The following is an 18,150-nucleotide window of genomic DNA, read 5'->3' on the forward strand; positions in this document are numbered from 1 at the left end:
TATAAATAGGGCTAGTCTACAACTATGATCATGATACATTTTATAAAAAAATAAAAAAAAATAAAAAAAAAGCTATCGTATTAAAATCCATGAAAAATCCTATATTGTTCTGTTGTGACGTCATAAATTTTGGGAAAGGGAAATGAGAACCCCATTTCTCCCATCTTCTTTCTTCCCCCCCCCCCCTTCCATTCTCCTATACCGAAATTTATGACGTCACAACAGGACAATCCATGACCCAATAAATATATTAAACTCGTTTGTTTAAATTTAAATATTATCAATTTATTACATTCTTCAAAACCCACACATTAAAACTGGAATTAGGGGACTAGTGTTATAAAAATAATTGTAAAAGCGAACGTACATCCATAATTAATTAAATAGCTCTAATGGTTAATAATACATGATAATATTGTTTTTCCGTATCGCTTCGAAACCGATGAATATCCTGTAGATTAGAACCAGTTCTCAGCTATACTGAAATATTGTTTTTTAATTTATTGAATTCAAATTTTACATGGTAATTCCTGCACTGATAGGCACAATTTTTAAAGCTTAGTAGCTCATTCAATCATTTCCAAAATGTCCTTAAATGTAATTTACTTGCTTTTTCTTCAAAGAAAAATTTTCTTATATGCTGTAATTAATATTATCGTTAATTTAGGCATGTTAAAATTGTCCTATCGATCTCAAACTTTGCATTGTGATTCCTTTAGTAGTTAGCTTCGATTTAGAAAGCGTAGCAACTCTATAATGTCCGTACCTCCATTTTAAACATGTCAATTTTTTTTACTTCTTTAACAAATAATTTTCATGTGATCTAATCATCCGATGATTTTTGGTATATTAATTCCTGGGACAACAAAGTATAATGTTATAAGCGAAGCAACTCTATAATCAAGTTCTAAAAATGTATGTAAGTATGTCCATAACCATTTTCCTGTATCCAGCAGTTTTTCAATAAATTTACTTACAATTTTGGTTCGACTCTTATACATTTTTATTCTGATTATTCAGTTCTGACAATATACAAATGTTAATGTCCGTTTGTCCTACCGTTTCAGTGCTTCGCTTTTATGGATGTTGTCATCCTTGTTATATTGAATACTTGTATTTGAGCCGTGCATAAACACATTCACTTATATACCATCGTCTTATAATATGCGCGCCTTTCCCTTTCGTTCTTTCTTTCACTATCTCTCTCTCTCTCTTTCACTCTTTCTCTCTCTCTCTCTCTCTCTCTCTCTCTCTCCTTCCTTTCACCTTGTTTTTTCCCCCTGAATTTCCCCTGGTCATATGTGTGTGTGTGTGTGTGTATGTGTGTGTGTGTGTGTGTGTGTATGTATGTGTATGTGTGTGTGTGTGTGTGTGTGTGTGTGTGTGTGTGTGTGTGTGTATGTGTTTGTGTGTGTGTGTGTGTGTGTATGTGTGTGTGTGTGTGTGTGTGTGTGTGAGTGTGTGTGCATGGAGATACCGGCTCCCTTCCCCCCTTACTTTTCTCATTATAGATGTGCGTATAATGTTTATGATTTTTTTGCTTCAGACGAATTTTACATAGATTATATATTTATATTAGATTTATTTGAAATTTAGTTTTTAGAAATTAACCTTTTTTTTGTTGCGACATGTTGTGAGATGATATCTTATTTTCTCTTTTAACTTTGAATATTAGATAAGTTATCTTACCCATTAGATAATAATAACAATTTTTCTAAAAAATTTGTATCGAACTCTCTAGTAGATTAAGTGATCAGCTTACTAATTTATTTTTGAAAAATGTATAATTCAAAACATTGATATGAAGAAGTTTCATTTTAATACGCCAAATCAAATTAAATCTTTTTAGGAAATGTTTTAAACAAATATAAGGATATTTTTAGCGGGTTTATACGCATACCTATTCCCTTTTTCATCTTTTAAAAAGGGTGAGGGGGCGGGGGGAGTTAACGTGGTGGTTTTAATGGTTTGTGGGTCAAATTCCTTAGGAATGTAAATTTACTTCAGGCAGTTTGACATAGACCGGACCACAGTTAATACAAACACTCTCACACACTCACACGCGCAGTTTCTCTCGCCACGCCGCCACAAAAACATTTATTCTTGTGTGTGATTTTTTTTTTGAAAAAAAAGAAAGTTTATAATAAAAAAAGATTTATTTATTATGAACAATATATCCAATTGACGTGAATTATATTAATGATGAATAATTTTAAAGGTGAGTTTTTTTTACATTTTTTGTTTTCACGATTTGCTTTCACCAAATTTGAAAGAAACTGGTATTTTATAAATTATTTGGTTAATCAGGACATACAACGATTCATGCTTTATAATATTATTTATAATTTCTTTAAAATTCAAAAAAAGTTCTTTATTTTTATATAATCTGTCTAAATAATGATAATGTTTTACTGTCAAATTTTATAGATGATTTTGGTTAACTGAAATATCTTTTAAAGGGTTAAAAACTGTCTTTAAAAACTAAAGGGGTTAATTGTCAAATAACAGATTAAATTAAGATTTTTTATAGGAAATATAAGTACAGTCTAAGTCGTTTTCAAAGATAGGCTGCCTAACTTTTGTGTGTGCTAAAACTTACAAAATTGCATTGCAGTTCTTTTTTTATATTCATGAGCTTCGCTACTTATGAATGTAGTCTGCCTTGTTATACTATTTATTTATTGAAATACTAGTTTTTTTTTAAACTTTCTTGCTTTCACTTTCAATATAGGCTGTTTATTTATGCCAGGGAGAGAAAAGGGCAATGGGCGACAAATTATTATTTACTCCAATTCATATGCGTGAATGCCTTGTTGGTAGATATTGGAGGTAAAAATGGTTGTAGATTAATTTAACCGCCACTGTCTACTCCCTTTCATCCCTGATGGATGTATGCGGGAAAGAAAAAGTTAGCGGTTTATTTTTCTCTCTCATGATTTGATTGAATGTATAGAAATTTTCACTTCATTTATATTTAAATTCGTGCATTTGGCCCATGGAGGAATGAAGCTACTCTATAAATAGGGTTAGTTTGTATGTCTATCCATTGTCCAATTACTAATATATACGTTTTTAAGACTAATAAGTGCTTTATCGCATACTAGAGGCTGTGCCCCTAGCATCTAGGTGCTTTTCAAATGGTAGGAAAAACAGAGAATAGCCTAAAGCCATCACTGGACCTTTATAAAGCATGTGTAGAACTGGATTGGTTCATTTGTTATAGAAATCTTAAGCTTCCTACAAAAAAAACATTACTACTTTATATAATAGGAATAGTGATTACACCTCAGCATCTGGGGATATAGCATTTGAAGGGAGGAATAAAAAAAAAGCAATTTTAACAACCAAAAGATTTAGAAATAAAACAGCCTAAAACCTTTCTTGGGCCTATGTAAAGCTTTCCTTAAATGAAGAACTTATCGGTGCAAAGTGCAATCTTAGCGAACAGACATAAAAGTACTTTATATTATAGGGTACTCTAAAAAAGAAATATTTAACTATTTTATAGCTTCATATAATGTAGTAAGTTTTTTGTCTTTTTATTTATGATTACTAACCACTGAACCGATTTATTTATCCTTTTTAGGGAAGCACCTTCTTAACTGCTTTAAATATAAACTAGCGGCTACGCCCCTAGAGGTCTCTAGTGGCATTCGAAATGTTTTATTTTTATTTTAAATATATAATTATTTTATATGTTGCGTTCAAGTCTTTACGTAAAATATTTTTCTCTCTATTTTATGTGATTTCTCTTGGGAGGGTGGTGGTGCCTTTCCCCAAAGTTATGAACCTTCCCGGGACCTATGAGAAGCTATCCTGTTAACACGATCAGTTCAGCGGTTAGCGAGATCCTTCGGTACAAACAGACAGACAAACAGACAGTGTTCTACTTTTTATTATATAAATAAATTGTACTTTTTGAAATTTGATAACAAGCTAAATTATAAACGAAATGGTAAAATTATATCATTTGTGTGAAATTAACAGATTGAGACTTATATTCATGATTTTAATCGGTTTAGATCATTTTTAAGTTTCTAATCATTTTGATATGTCATTTCTAAAACTATATTGAGGCAAATAATACTCGATTTCAATCAAATAAAATCGCTAATAGTTTTTTTCTGTTTTACAATGTAAAAAGGTACATTTAATAAATTAAGACATAGAAGAAGGTTATTCCAAAAATAAAATAACACAGAAAAATTATTTCAAGTTCTAAAACTTAACCATATACGAGAAGATGATTAAAGTCCCTCAACAGATTAAAAAGTCATACGATAGAAAAGCCAATGAGAGGCCAGTATACACTGTAATTAACCAATGGTAAAATTTATGCTGGCCTCTCATTGGTTACTTTATAATATGACGTCATAATCTGTGGAGGGACTTTAATCATCTTCCTTATACGATACCTTTCTCTAACAAATTTATATCTCCCATGGATCCAAAGGGATAAGACAATGGCCAATAAATTGATGTTTATCCCCAATTGTGATTAAGAAAAGTATTCGCTCTATGGATTAAAAGCATTGGTTAAAAGTTTGGACACTTGATAAAAGTACTCAAAATTATCAAGCCAACAAATAATTAAACAATTTTCTCTAAAGTTCAAATTATTTTTGTAGTAATTATCCTTTTCCATGAGCAATGTAAACGTTTTTTTCTACCATATGTCATTCATATGTTAAAAAGTGGTCCAAATTTTTAGGCCTTAAATTTCTCTAGGCCTTTTTATAATAAGGAGAAGAGGGGAAAGAAAGTATATTAATTTATAGGCATGTTGGTATATGTACTTCCCATATGGGCATCTAGGGCTTTTTCTTTTATTCATAATACAACTAGCGGCTTCGCCCCTAGCCTCTAGGGGCTGTGCCCCAAGAGGTGTGATCAAACCAATTTTTTTGTATTTTAGATTTAAAAGAAAATTTTTTAAAAAATTTCTTTGGGGGGGAGGAATTTTTTTTCTTTTGGTGGGGGAAGTCGACCCCACTATTTAAATTTTAGTTTTAAAAAAGAAAACACAAATTTTTTTGGGGGGGATTTTTAATTTTTTTGGGGGTTGGGGGTGTCCCACCCCCCAAGAAAATAGTTAAACCTTTCCGGGACTTATGAGAAGCTACTCTGTAAAGGAGAACCCGATCGGTTAAGCGGTTAGCGAGATCCTTCGCTACAAACAGACAAATAAACAGACAGACAAACAGACAGACATCGTTCTACTTTGTATTATAGATATATTTTTAGGGGGGGGGGGCATTAGATTTTTTCAGTGTGCAATTTCTTCCAGGTGGGTTAATCTACACCTCCAACACCCCTAAAAGCTCAATCTTTTCTATTAGTTAGCAAGCTCTAACTTATTTTTGAGTTGGGGGGGGGGGGGGGGCTAACTTTGAAGCCCAAAACAGAACTTTAAAGGGATTTTATCAAAAGGTATAAAGCCTAATTTTGATAAAATTCAAAGTTACGTCTAAATATTGCACTTTTCAAATTTAGAAAAGTTTCTGAAAAAGGTGGGGGGGGGAGGTAGGAGACCCACCTAACTAAATAGATCTAACTTCCTTGATAATTATAGAATATAAAACCTTCAAATACTTAACTACTGTGTACAGTTTTTAACTTATTTCCCATACTTCACCAGTTTTATCCAATTTTAGAACAATATAATCAAGTATTAACAAGGATTAAAACATCCAAAAGTAGAAAGGGACTGTAAATTATGCACGCTGGTACCCGAAGTTTTCTATAATTAGGGTCGGTCCGTACGTCCGTCCGTCCGTTACAGTTAGCTGTTTTCGTTAATTTAAACAGGTTAGAATTGTCTTATCGATTTCAAACTTTGTATGCTGATTCCTATAACAGTTAGGTACGACTTAGAAAGCGCAGCAACTCTATAATCGTTACCAGAAAGTCCGTACGTCCATTAAACACAAGCTAATTTTTTACTTTTTTGACAACAAATTTTTTAATTCAATTTATTATTCTATTATTCTATTTATATGATTTATTGAATACTGATTCCTATTACAACATGGTATAGTGTTATACGCAAAACATCTCTATAATCAAGTCTTAAAAACGTCAGTTTGTCCTTAAATAGTAATATGTTTTAATCAGTTTAGCAACAAATTTACTTACAATTTTGTATAAACATATGCATTAATATTCAGTTTATTAAGTTCTGACACTCTACTCAAGTGTTAATGTTCGTTTGTCCTTCAGGCTTCCATATCAGAGCTTCGCTTTTATCGATGTTGTTATCCTTGTTTATCTACATAAAGGTCATGTGTTTATTGGCCTTTCCTTTAATAAAGAACAGATACGCTAATACCAACACCTTACAATTAAAACAATACAGTTTTCTATATTTTACATGCATTCAACGGACTTGAATTATTTTAACAGTTAGTTGTTTTAAACTAATTATTTTAAATTTCTAAAAAACAAATCTAACTAAACTGAAAAATTTTGCTTCTACCATTTATATAATTTGAATAAACTATTATTCTTTCTTCTAGATTGATGTATAAATCATATGTTATTGCGCTACCTTTGAACACAAATGCCTTGTTTTTATAGGAAAATTGAAATCAACCAAATAAAATAGATGATCTAATTCAATCGAAGTTTTCCTATTTTGAATTCGAAAAAAATACTTAAAGAATCTGCAATACAAAGTAGCTTGATGTCTGTCACTCTGTCTACCCGTCCGTCCGTCCCTTAAGATCCCGGTAACCACTGAACCGATTGGATTCTACTCTTCAGGGAATATACGTACTGGTCCTGTGTGGTGGATTTAGGCTAAACCCCCCCCCCAAAAAAAAAAAAAAATCCTCCCCCATTTTTTTAGGCAGTTAATTATTTAAAAGTAGTGGTTGCAGCTCCAGTGGTACTTATATTTTTTTAATTACCTCTTGTGGCACTGCCCCTAAAGGCTAGGGGCGAAGCCGCTTGTAGCTTTCTATAATGATATAGGGATAAGACAAAGGCCAATAAAATTTATGTATTTCCCAAATGATAATTCACAAAAAAATCACCTTTTGTAGATTACAATGTGTAATTAAAACGTTTAAACACTGAACTTTATGAATCAACCAATAATCTCAATAAAAGTCCCAAAAATTGATGGGCCAAATAATAAGAAAACCTTATTGAATACTTTGGGGGCTAAAAGAATAAAAAGCCCAATGTCCCCTCCCTCCCCGTGTTAATATACAACCTATTAAAATGCCTTTTCCAGTTAAAATGCTTATTTGTCCAAATTTATGGGGTTTTCACTATACCTTTTATCTTTATGACCGTGTTTTAACTAATTAAAAAAAAGGGAAAAGAAAATTTATTTTCACACTTTCGAGTTTCAAGTTAAATATAATGCTAAAAAGACAAGGACATTTTGGTCCTAAATTCGCGCATTTATTTCTTTTAGGGAGGGAGTGGACATTGGAGCAATATCCTAACGTTTAAAGAAGATTTCAGTAGATTAAAATATTTGTGGAAAAGTTAGGGAGATGATTAAAGTCCCTCCACAGATTATGACGTCATACGATAGAATAGCCAATGAGAGGCCAGTATTTACTGTAATTGACCAATGGTAAAATCTATGCTGGCCTCTTATTGGTTATTTTATCGTATGACGTCATAATCTGTTGAGGTACTATCTCCATCTCCCTAACTTTTCCATAAACGTTTCAATCTACTGAAGGGTTAAATTGTTTGTCATTATTGAGATGTACATCAATTTATCATGTATCGTTTTATTCCGTAAGCTAATGCTTATAAAACAATATATTAAAAAAGTTAAAAAAAAATATTCAGTTATGTAAATCATCAAATTTTCTTTTAAATAAATGTAAAGGGAAAAGGCGAAAGAAAGGGGGAAGAAAAGAGTTTAAGAATTTGTTTGGCCTCCGGCAAGAATCTTCATACCATGGCATAATTACATATAATAGAAAACCTATATGATGCTTTTCTTCAAAGTTATAAAAAAAGTAGACCAGATATTAAAATATAGGATCTAAACAGTTTCTAATTCTTGAATTAAATATTTTTTTCGATATAAGCCTTTACTATTGAACAAGGATGACAACATCCATAAAAGCGTAGCTCTGAAACGGTTAGACAAACGAACATTAACAAGAATATAGCGTCAGAACTGAATAATCAGAATGTAAATGTATAAAAGTCGAACGAAACAAAATTGTAAGTAAATCTGCTGAAAAACTGCTGAAATACAGAATATTGTTTAAGGACATACTTACATTTTTAGGACTTGATGATAGAGATGATTCGCTTACTGTAAGCCTTACTGTAAAGGAGAACCATATCGGTTCAGCGGTTAGCGAGATCTTCTGGAACAGATTAAAAGACACACAAACAGAAACCCTTTTATTACTCTAGTAAATCGGATGGATTATGGATTTTTCATTGTGCCTAATTAAAAATCTACCTTTATCTACAACCAAGTATCCATGTGTGAGGGCTAGGCAGCAGCTCTAGGCCTAATAAGACAACCAGCCCTTAATTGATGTCTTAATTCGATGACAGGCAAATTCAGTCTGAATTTGTACAGTACATGTTGGATGTTTCTTAAGTTTACAATTAAATTTAAAAAGTTTATTATTACTAGATGTTCCAACTATAGAGATTTTTACAACTAAATATCAATTTTACTTTAAAAAGCAACAATTTTGTGGTTATTTGCCATTGTACTTTTGAAAAATGTACATTCTCGGACTACGGGGTGTCTATCACCCATAAATTATGCCATACAGACCCTGCGGGGGCAGAATTAATGTTAATAATTAATGAGTAGTTTTGCTGCAATTTCTTAATCAACATATACATTAAATCATAACAAGTGGTAGGGTTAAATATTATGAAAACTAGATAATTAAAAAATAATCCTTATTGAAACAAATTATGATTTTTGTTTTTTAAACATTACTCTTTATTTATTTATTTAAAAAATCCATAATTTTTTTTTTTGATTGTATACAACGCCTAGGTTTATGATAAACTCTAGTATTTCTTTATTAATTTGACTTGACATTATCAAAATCAATTAACATCACTGAAGGGAGGGAAAGGATATTGGGCTCTTAATACACTGGTCCCCAAAGTTTCATAATTTAGATTTCTTATTCATTAGCTTACAAACTTTGGGTACCTTATTAAATTTTGATTGTTTGCTTTATTAAGATGAGTGTCTAAACATCTCAACCACTATTGTAATTTACAAAAGGGTTAAATTTGTGTATCATCATTTGGGATATACATTAATTAATCAGCCATTGTCTTATCCCTTTTGGTCCTGGCCACGATGAATGTCCCATAATGATGTTTTTATTTAAATTAACCCATTTTCTTGAAAATTAAAATTGAAATAATTAGAAATATGAACCCGAGGGGATTAGAAACTTTTATTGGTATAACTACTAGATTATTAGAATTACTTGAAATATCTAGTTTAATACTTGAATAACAATCAATTAAACAGATAAATATGCATATTTCATGTAATATAAATGATTCTGTTGATTAAGTAATTATGCTACCTTATGTAATAACTAGTGGTTTCGCCCCCAAGATGCCTCTAGATGCACTTGACCATCTTCCAATTTTAGTTTTAGTTTTAAGAAATATTTTTTGGGGATGGGGAGTTATTTTTTTCTTAGGGGCGATTCCTCTTGGGAGGGGATGGTGGTGCCCTCTCCCTAAATAGTTATAAACCTTCCTAGGACGTATGAGAAGCTCCATTTTAAAGGAGAACCCTATCGGTTCAGCATTTAGCGAGATCCTTCCTTACACATTAACAGAAAAAAACCATAAAAGTTATCTCTTTCTGACAAACGGACCGACTTAATTATAGAAAAGCTTAGCTGTTAAAAAGCTTAATTTTAAAATAAAATAAACATTTCATAAAATGAGAAAGACTAAACTACATAACTTTTGTGTCACTTTTGAGGAAGACGATTCATATATGACGTCATATAAAGAGAAAAGAAAAAGGAAAGGGGGGAAGAAAATCTCTTCAAAAGAGATGGGAGAAAAGGGAATCGTCTTCCTCAAAAGTGACACAAAAGTTATGTACTTTAGTCTTTCTCCATAAAATATGAAAAGTTATTCCAAACCATTTTTTTCACCAAAAATGAAAATTTATATAATAATAGGGGAAAATAATTTGATTTTAGAAGATTTTTACATAAAATAATGATTAAATAGATTGATACCTTTTTTATAATTTCACTCAATTTTATTTAATGGCACTTTTAAAATAGATTGTTTTAAAATTCAAATTTTTAGGTTTCTCATTATAGTAACCAAGCTACGTTTTGAATTAGATATGTTCGTTCTCATGTTAGCTAGAATGCAAAGTAGAATAATTACTGTCCGTCCGTCTGTCCCGTAGGATCTCGGTAACCACTAAACCGATTCGATTCTACTCCTCAGGGAATATACCTACTGGTCCTAGGGTGGTTTTAGCCTATTTTCTTCCCTCCATTTTTTCAACACATATTATATTCTGACTATTCAGTTCTTACACTATACAAGTATTAATATTAATTTGTTTGTCGTACCGTTTCGTTTTTATGGAAGTTGTCATCCTTGTTTTTTTTACTATTGCAAATATTTCATCTTTCTATTTTTAATTTTATTATTTTTGTTCAGGCATAATGCGGTTGTTGCTAGTTGCCAGTTTAGTGTGTTTGTTACCATCAACAGTATCAGCTGCGCCCAACAGAGAGGTATGTTCTTGTTATTCGTGTAGCGAAGCCAATCTTTTTCTCGCAGCCACGCATTCACTATGGTATGTCTGTACGTCTGTAAGTGACAGGAAGTTACAGAGCTTGATTGATGCTACTCTATAAATCACTTTGTCTGTTGGTCTATCGAAATTTACGAGGGAAATATTTTATTTTCTCAGCTATTATCAAAGATAGACTGTTGAAATTTGGTGTAAATTTTCTTATGATCACGGAGCATCTTCTCTATAGGTTATTATGTCGTCTGACTGTATTTTATCATTCTATTTAGCCGTTCTTATGCTTTTGATATTAAAAAGCTTCTCAACGATTGGATATTTTATTCATATTTAACTCTACTTTTGATAAAGTTTATTAAAGGATAACAACGTCTATAAAAGCGAAGCTTTAAAATTAGTCGGTAATGACAAACGAACATGATAACTGGTAGAGTGTTAAAGAACTTTATAGATTTAAACAAAATCACACTTATGAATACAGGATACTTTTTAAGGACATACCTACATTTTAGAACTTGATTATGTTTAATTTTGTACCTTGTTGTCATAGGAATCGATAAGACAAATAAGATAAATATATCCTACCAGATAATGTTGTCTACAAAGTTAAAATTGACTTACGAGCAGATCCTAATTTAAAAAAATCCACACTTTTAAAATTATGTCACAGAGTATAGGAATTTTGTGGGCTACCATACATTTAGTGTTATCTTTTACATGTCTTGACATTTCTTTATGATATTTGAGATTAAGAGAATTATAATATTCGATGAGAATGAATTTGCCTATGTATACTCAAACTAATATAAGTGTTCAAACATACAAACCAATAATCATAATCTAATAAAGATTAATTTTGTTTATATTAATTGAGGATATATTTACATACGTTTTTATCCATGGTCTTATCTAACAAGAAATCTGAACATTTAATGGCCCAAATGAAGTATATATGATATTTATTTCTTGAACCTAATGTTTTAACATATAGAGTACATATAATGAAAGTATTCCTGTTAATATGAAGAATGTTGTATGACAAATTGGGTGAAACTATTTTAGGAATCTGGTTTCCAAACTTGACATACAAGTCATATATAAAACACATGGATCTTGGACAAAGTAGCTTCGGACAAAGTATCTTCGGACAAAGTAGCTTCAGCACAAAGTAACTTCAGCACAAAGTAGCTTCAGGATAAAGTAGCCTTCTAAGGAAAGTAAATATAAAGTTAATAAAGTTCATGGCCGCAGCGCTCGGACCCTTGCCTGCCTAGCCGCGGGTTCTCGGCCCCCTAGCCTATAACCTAACCAAACCAAAAAATTAAAAAAACACGTTTAAAAATTGAAAAAACAATATTAAAATAGTTAAAATCTATCAACCACTTTTTGCAAAATCCACGAAATTCTAAACCACCTATGTATCATCAGTTGATGATATTTTTCTTAAATAAATGTTTTGAGGCTAACATAGGTTAGGTTAGGTTATAAGCTAGGGGGCCGAGCGCCCGCAGCAAGGCAGGCCAAGGGGCCGAGCGGCGCGGTCATATTGGAGACTATTTTTTGGTATCTACTTTTCTTAAGTAAATGTCCTGAAGCTACTTTGTCCTGAAGCTTCTTTGTCCGAAGCTACTTTGTCCAAGATCCAAAACACATTCTTAAAGAATAGTTATATTTCGCAACGTAATATAAACAGCTTTCCGCGGATATGAAATATACCTCTTTAAGATAAAAACCAGTTTTTTTTGTCCTGAGATGCCGAAGGAACGGAATAAAAAAAAGGTTTTAATTTCATGATTTTACAGTTATATATTCGTAGAAAACTTGATATAATACAATGCTAGACATAATCTTTTCGCGTGGATGAGAACCGGTCCTAATCCACCGGATATTAATCGGTTTTGAATGAATACGAGAAAATATATACATTTATAATTCATATGAACACGTCATGTATCTGCCAAAATATATAAACTCATATACATCTCATAGAGAATGCCAGTTTGACGTTTTTAAGGATTTTTAACATTATTCTTATCAATTCAAATTTTATCTAATATTTAAGAAACGTCATAATTAGAAAATTATTGTTTTATTGATGAAGTTTTATATATTCTAATAATTACAAGTAACCAAAGGGCAAATTTAAGATAAGAAAATTACATAATTCAAAACTAACAACTCACAGAACACCTTTTCAAACATTAAATAAGAAACTTTACATTGGCTGTTCTTTAATTTTAACTTCATCATATGAAAACTTTTTTTGGCATGCGCTTTTATGTCCTGTTCAACTATTACATATATACAAGTTCAAGTTTGGTAGAAATCAAGAAGGGAAGGGAAATTGGAGTGGAAATTATACGGATCCCAAAAGATTTATTTAAAAGGATGTTAAACTGTTTATTCAGTAATATATTTTTTAGAAGCGAAGCTTTTAAAAACATATTAGGGTCAGATCGTCCGTCTGTACGTCCGTCCGTTACAGTTAGCTATTTTCGTTAATTAAACAGGATAGAACTGTCCTATCGATTTCAAACTTTGCATGCAAATTCCTATAACAGTTGCTTACGACTAAGAAAGCGCAGCAACTCTATAACCGTTACCATAAAATCCGTACGTCCATTTAAAACAAGCGGATATTTTAACTTTTTTGACAACAAATTTTTGAATGTTAATTTTATTCTAGTCATCTGTTTATTTGAATACTGATTCCTATTACAATAAGGTATAGTGTTATAAGCGAAGCATCTCTACAATCAATCCCTAAAAACGTCAGTATTTCCTTAAACAGTAACATGTATTTTATCAGTTTTTCAACAAACTTACAATTTTGTACTGACATATTCATTAATATTCAGTTTATTCAGTTTTGCGCTCTACAACTGTTAATGTTCGTTTGTCCTTCCATTTCAGAGCTTCGCTTTTATGGATATTGTCATCCTTGTTTAAATTGTTAGCAAATAAGAAACTGGAAATTATTTTTGTAAACTTTCATTTTCTCTAAATCCAAGTTTCTTGTTTATTTCATCAGTGTCAGGCCTAAATCAAAGCTCAAATTAGAAATCAAATAATCAAATTTTTATCATATAAAACAACCAACAATCTAACTTACGAATAATAGCGGGAAACTAATAAACAAACAAGCTAGTTTTTGTAGAAATTTCTTGCTGCTTTATAAAAAAAACTAGCGGATTCGCCTCTAGCATCTAGGGGCTTTGCCCCAAGAGGTTTTATCAAACAAATTTTTCGTCTTTTAGATTTTAAAGAAAATTATTATTTTTTTTTTGGGGGGGGGAAGGGGGTATTTTTCATTTCCCCCAAGAAAATAGTCATAAACCTTTCAGGGACCGATGAGAAGCTACCCTGCAAAGGAGAACCCGATCGGTTCAGCGGTTAGCGAGATCTTTCGCTACAAACAAACAGACAAACAAACATCGTTCTACTTTGTATCATAGACAGCGGCTATACCCATAGCATCTACTAGGAGAAGGAGAGTAATATTTCCTAAAACCATCTTAGGACTTATGAAAAGCTTCTGCAAAATCAAAAATGGATTAAGTAGTTTTTGAGATCTAAACGGACATAGAAAACAACATCCTTATAATAAAGTAACAGGATGTCTTTTTGTCTCTTTGTGTGTACCGAAGGATCTCGCTAACCGCTGAACCGATCGGGTTCTCCTTAACAGGGTAGCTTCTCATAGGTCCCGGGAAGGTTTATAACTCTTTTGGGGGAGGTTACAACTACCCTCCCAAGAGAAATCGCCCCTGCAAAAAAGATAAGGGCGTAGCCGCTAGTTACTAATACAGCGTATATAACAATATATAATGTTTTGATTGTGTTTTTCTAGAACTTTCTAATTGATTTGTAAATCTTTGTCCGCGAGTCCTTAATTCTGGTGCTTCTACATATAATCAGAAAAATAAATAAAATCAAATAGCATTTTTTTTGAGATTTTTCCTGCCTTACCATATTTTACGTAATTATAATGCAATTTTAATTTTATTTTTATAATTAGTAGATAATAATGGTTGGTTCAAAAGTTTGAACAAACCAATTATGTTTTTTTAAAAATAAAATTCAATAAATTTTAAGCCACCAAATGGGAAAGCACCTTAAGGTTCCAGAAAGATTTACAGTCTACTAAAGTCCCCTCTCTCCCTGGCCGTTTCTCAGATTCTAAGCATCACATAAACAATCTACATTGTGAAATTGTTACAAGAAACTATTTCCAATCAGAATAATGGCTGTTTTATTGATATTTGTTTTGTTTCTCATTGATTGGACACCCTTTAATTTTTGACCGATGCCACGGGCTAATCTATATCATCTCAATATTAGGACACAAAAACATTTAGAACCCAGGATCTAAGGGATAAGACAATCGACAAAAAATTATATATACCCCTTAATTATCCTTATACTAAAGTAGAACGATGTCTGAAATCACAAAGAAAAAGAATTTAATTTTTACCTATAGAGACTTGAACACAACATTGCAAGGTATCGTAGAGACTTGAAAGTAAAGTAGGTATCGTATTATTTAAAAAAAAAACATTAAATGTGCCACTAGAGGCGTAGCCGCTATTGATATATAAATCAACCTCTTCTGTAGAATGAAATGATCATCCAATCAATGAGATAATGTGTACTATTTTACGTAGCTGGACAAAGTGTCTCAAAAATCGGTTCAGCGGTTAGCGAGAACCTTCGGTACAAACATACAAAGAAACAGACAAACATCCTGTTACCTTAATAAAAGGATACATTTTCTTTACTTTTCAGGGAAGACAGTTTGGATGGTTGAGAGATTTTTTCGGAGGGGCGAAGGAACCCACCCCAGTTAGTCAAAGAAGAGCTCACATGGTAAGTTTTAGATAGATAGATAAATAGATATGGGTAAGTCTTTGTTCTTTAGCACGTCCGACAGACTGACAGACCAAGTAAGTTGTACAGTGTAAGTTATTTAGAAAGAGACAGACGGACAACGTCAATTATAGAGTAGCTTTGCTACTACAAAATAACCAAAATTATGTTTTAGGAAGACCCCAATGTTGGACGAAGATTTGGGCCAGTACAACCCCCTCCCAGGACAACAAACAGAAGATTAGCAGGGCCCAGGGGACCCACCAATTATAACCCCCCTGCAGAGGTATGAAATCAATCGTTTTAGAAAATTACTATAGTTTTTATAACTTTAGGTTGGGTTAGGTTTTAGTTGGTACTACGTAGCCCTGCAAGGTTAGGTCAGCACAGGTAAGGCCCAGGGGTTAGGCGTAAGAAAAAAACACCTCGAAATGTACTTTGTGGAAAAATGCTAGTTTTGGATACATAATAATCTAACCTTACTAATAATAATTCATTTGGTTAAATGGTTATCTAATACATTTTCCAGTATGACTTCGAAACAAATTAATATTCTCTAGATTAGAACCGGTTCTCAGCCATAATGAAAAACCATATATAGCATCCAATCGTTATCACAGACGATATTCAAGTAAAAAATTAAAATCATACCAGTTTGGTTAGCTTGGGCCTTCGGCCCCTCTGGGCTAACAAATAGTCTTATAACTTTTTGTTTTATCATCCGCGAAAAGTTGTCTCTAATACAATGCTATAAATCACTATTCCAGTATCTAAACTTAAACTTATTTTTTAGAAAAAGCTTGAGGAGAATGTGTTACAGAAGAGATTGTTGATGCCAGTTATCATTTCATCCTATTCCTCTACTAATATTCAAGGTATATTACTGGTCAACTGAATTTTAGTTGCCGATTGTGTACACAGTTTCTTCGGTGTTCCCTCGTCCTATCTCAATATTTACTACTAGCTAAAAAAGCTTCAAACTTCCTATAATGTATAAATTGTTTATACATTCAAAATTTTAATTTTTCAAATTTTATTTTTTTTTTAAGTTTGGAGTTTTTTAGCTTGTAGTAAATATTGAGATATGATGAGGAAACACCGAGGAAACTATGTACACAATCGGCAACTCAAATTCACCAGACCATATTACTCATATAATCAGGGATCTTAAGACAATGGAATATATATGACTGTACACTACCAATTATAATAAACAAAATTATCTTTTCTGTAGATTTTAAAAGGTTGGGGAAAAGTTTGTATAACTCAATCGAGATTTATCAAAGTTTTTAAGCCATCGAATGATAAAAGTCATATAAAATTTTAATGTCCTATTCCTAACTGCTTATCATAAATTCCTCTGGATTAGAGTCGGTCCTCTGCTTAGAGTCGGAAAATCAAGTATATAATAATATTACAGTAGTCTAGTCCTTTGGCTTCTTGGGTGTAACAAAACTGGTTTTAATCTTATAATTTTTATTTTTAAAGCTTTCTTAAATAAAATGTGATGAATAGCTATTAACAAATTGTTGTCAATATAGCTTTCTAAATTGTTACAGACGTACGGACAGACTGTCCCTAATTGTATAAAAGTCTCGCCACTAAAAATTAGTATTTACAAGCTAGAAATACAAACCAATTAATTTATTAAAAACAAAAATTTCATATTTTCTGACCGACTTTTACTTTTGGTAAAGATATGAATATAAGATATGGCAACTTTTTAAAATTTAATGAATAATCATCCGATAAAATCAAATAAATCTTAGAATAAATACTATAGAATAATAGTTAGATAATTTGGGTCATGTGAAGGAGACGAAGTTGCGGGTTTCGTTGTATTTTCACAGTTGCTTTTGAAAGGTTATTATAGGTTAAGTTAGCTTAGGTGAATGCCCCGCAGGCTACTGTGAAAAATTACGAAACCCGCGACTTTGTTTTTCTTTACATGACCCGATAATTTTGTATGGAGACTTATATAAACATTTGCTTATTCGTTGGCTTAGTTGTTTGGGGACTTTTAATCAATTAAGTTTTAATTAAAATAAAGTTTCTTCAATGTTATAATATTTAAATTCTCTTTTATAAGTGTACAATAATCAAACTGCATTCATGATAGGCAGACAGTTTCATAACAGATCTTAGCTAAACAAGGATTATCTATTTGCTCATCCATAATAGCGAAGCTAAAAAAAAATAGACAATCGAATAAACTAACATTGACAAATATATAGTGACACTGAATAAAGAAACACATAATATATTACAAAAAAACTGAAAAAAATATTTTGTTGCAAAATTGCCTATATAAATAGCGCCTAGCAAGGAAATACATAAGTTTCAAAGAATGTCCATACATTGTGCCTAATACTCCTAAGAATCATAATTCAGTGAATTACGGATGTAACGGTTGAATCCAAGTGTAGAAAGCTTTGCTTTTAAAAAACATCGTTGATGCACCATGCAATTCTAATAAATACTGCCAGCCATATTTGGAATTTTTCTATGAAAACTCATTGAAAAAT

The 18,150-nt window shown here is 31.7% G+C and overlaps 1 protein-coding gene across 1 annotated transcript in view; it reads left to right on the forward strand.

The window, feature by feature from the left end:
* The first annotated feature begins 2,009 nt into the window (after positions 1-2,009).
* The window catches only part of LOC145324725 (uncharacterized), a 43,772-nt gene continuing 27,631 nt past the window's right edge, over positions 2,010-18,150 (forward strand). The window contains exons 1-5 of the mRNA XM_080167328.1: positions 2,010-2,218; positions 10,666-10,742; positions 15,545-15,625; positions 15,801-15,911; positions 16,419-16,500. Of these exons, the coding sequence (XP_080023454.1) occupies positions 2,200-2,218; positions 10,666-10,742; positions 15,545-15,625; positions 15,801-15,911; positions 16,419-16,500 (370 nt within the window). The 5' untranslated portion in view covers positions 2,010-2,199. The remainder of the gene's footprint in view (positions 2,219-10,665; positions 10,743-15,544; positions 15,626-15,800; positions 15,912-16,418; positions 16,501-18,150) is intronic.

The sequence above is a fragment of the Acartia tonsa genome, chromosome 7, assembly GCF_053477335.1.
Source record: "Acartia tonsa isolate MP-2025a chromosome 7, ASM5347733v1, whole genome shotgun sequence".
Classification (NCBI taxonomy): domain Eukaryota; kingdom Metazoa; phylum Arthropoda; class Copepoda; order Calanoida; family Acartiidae; genus Acartia; species Acartia tonsa.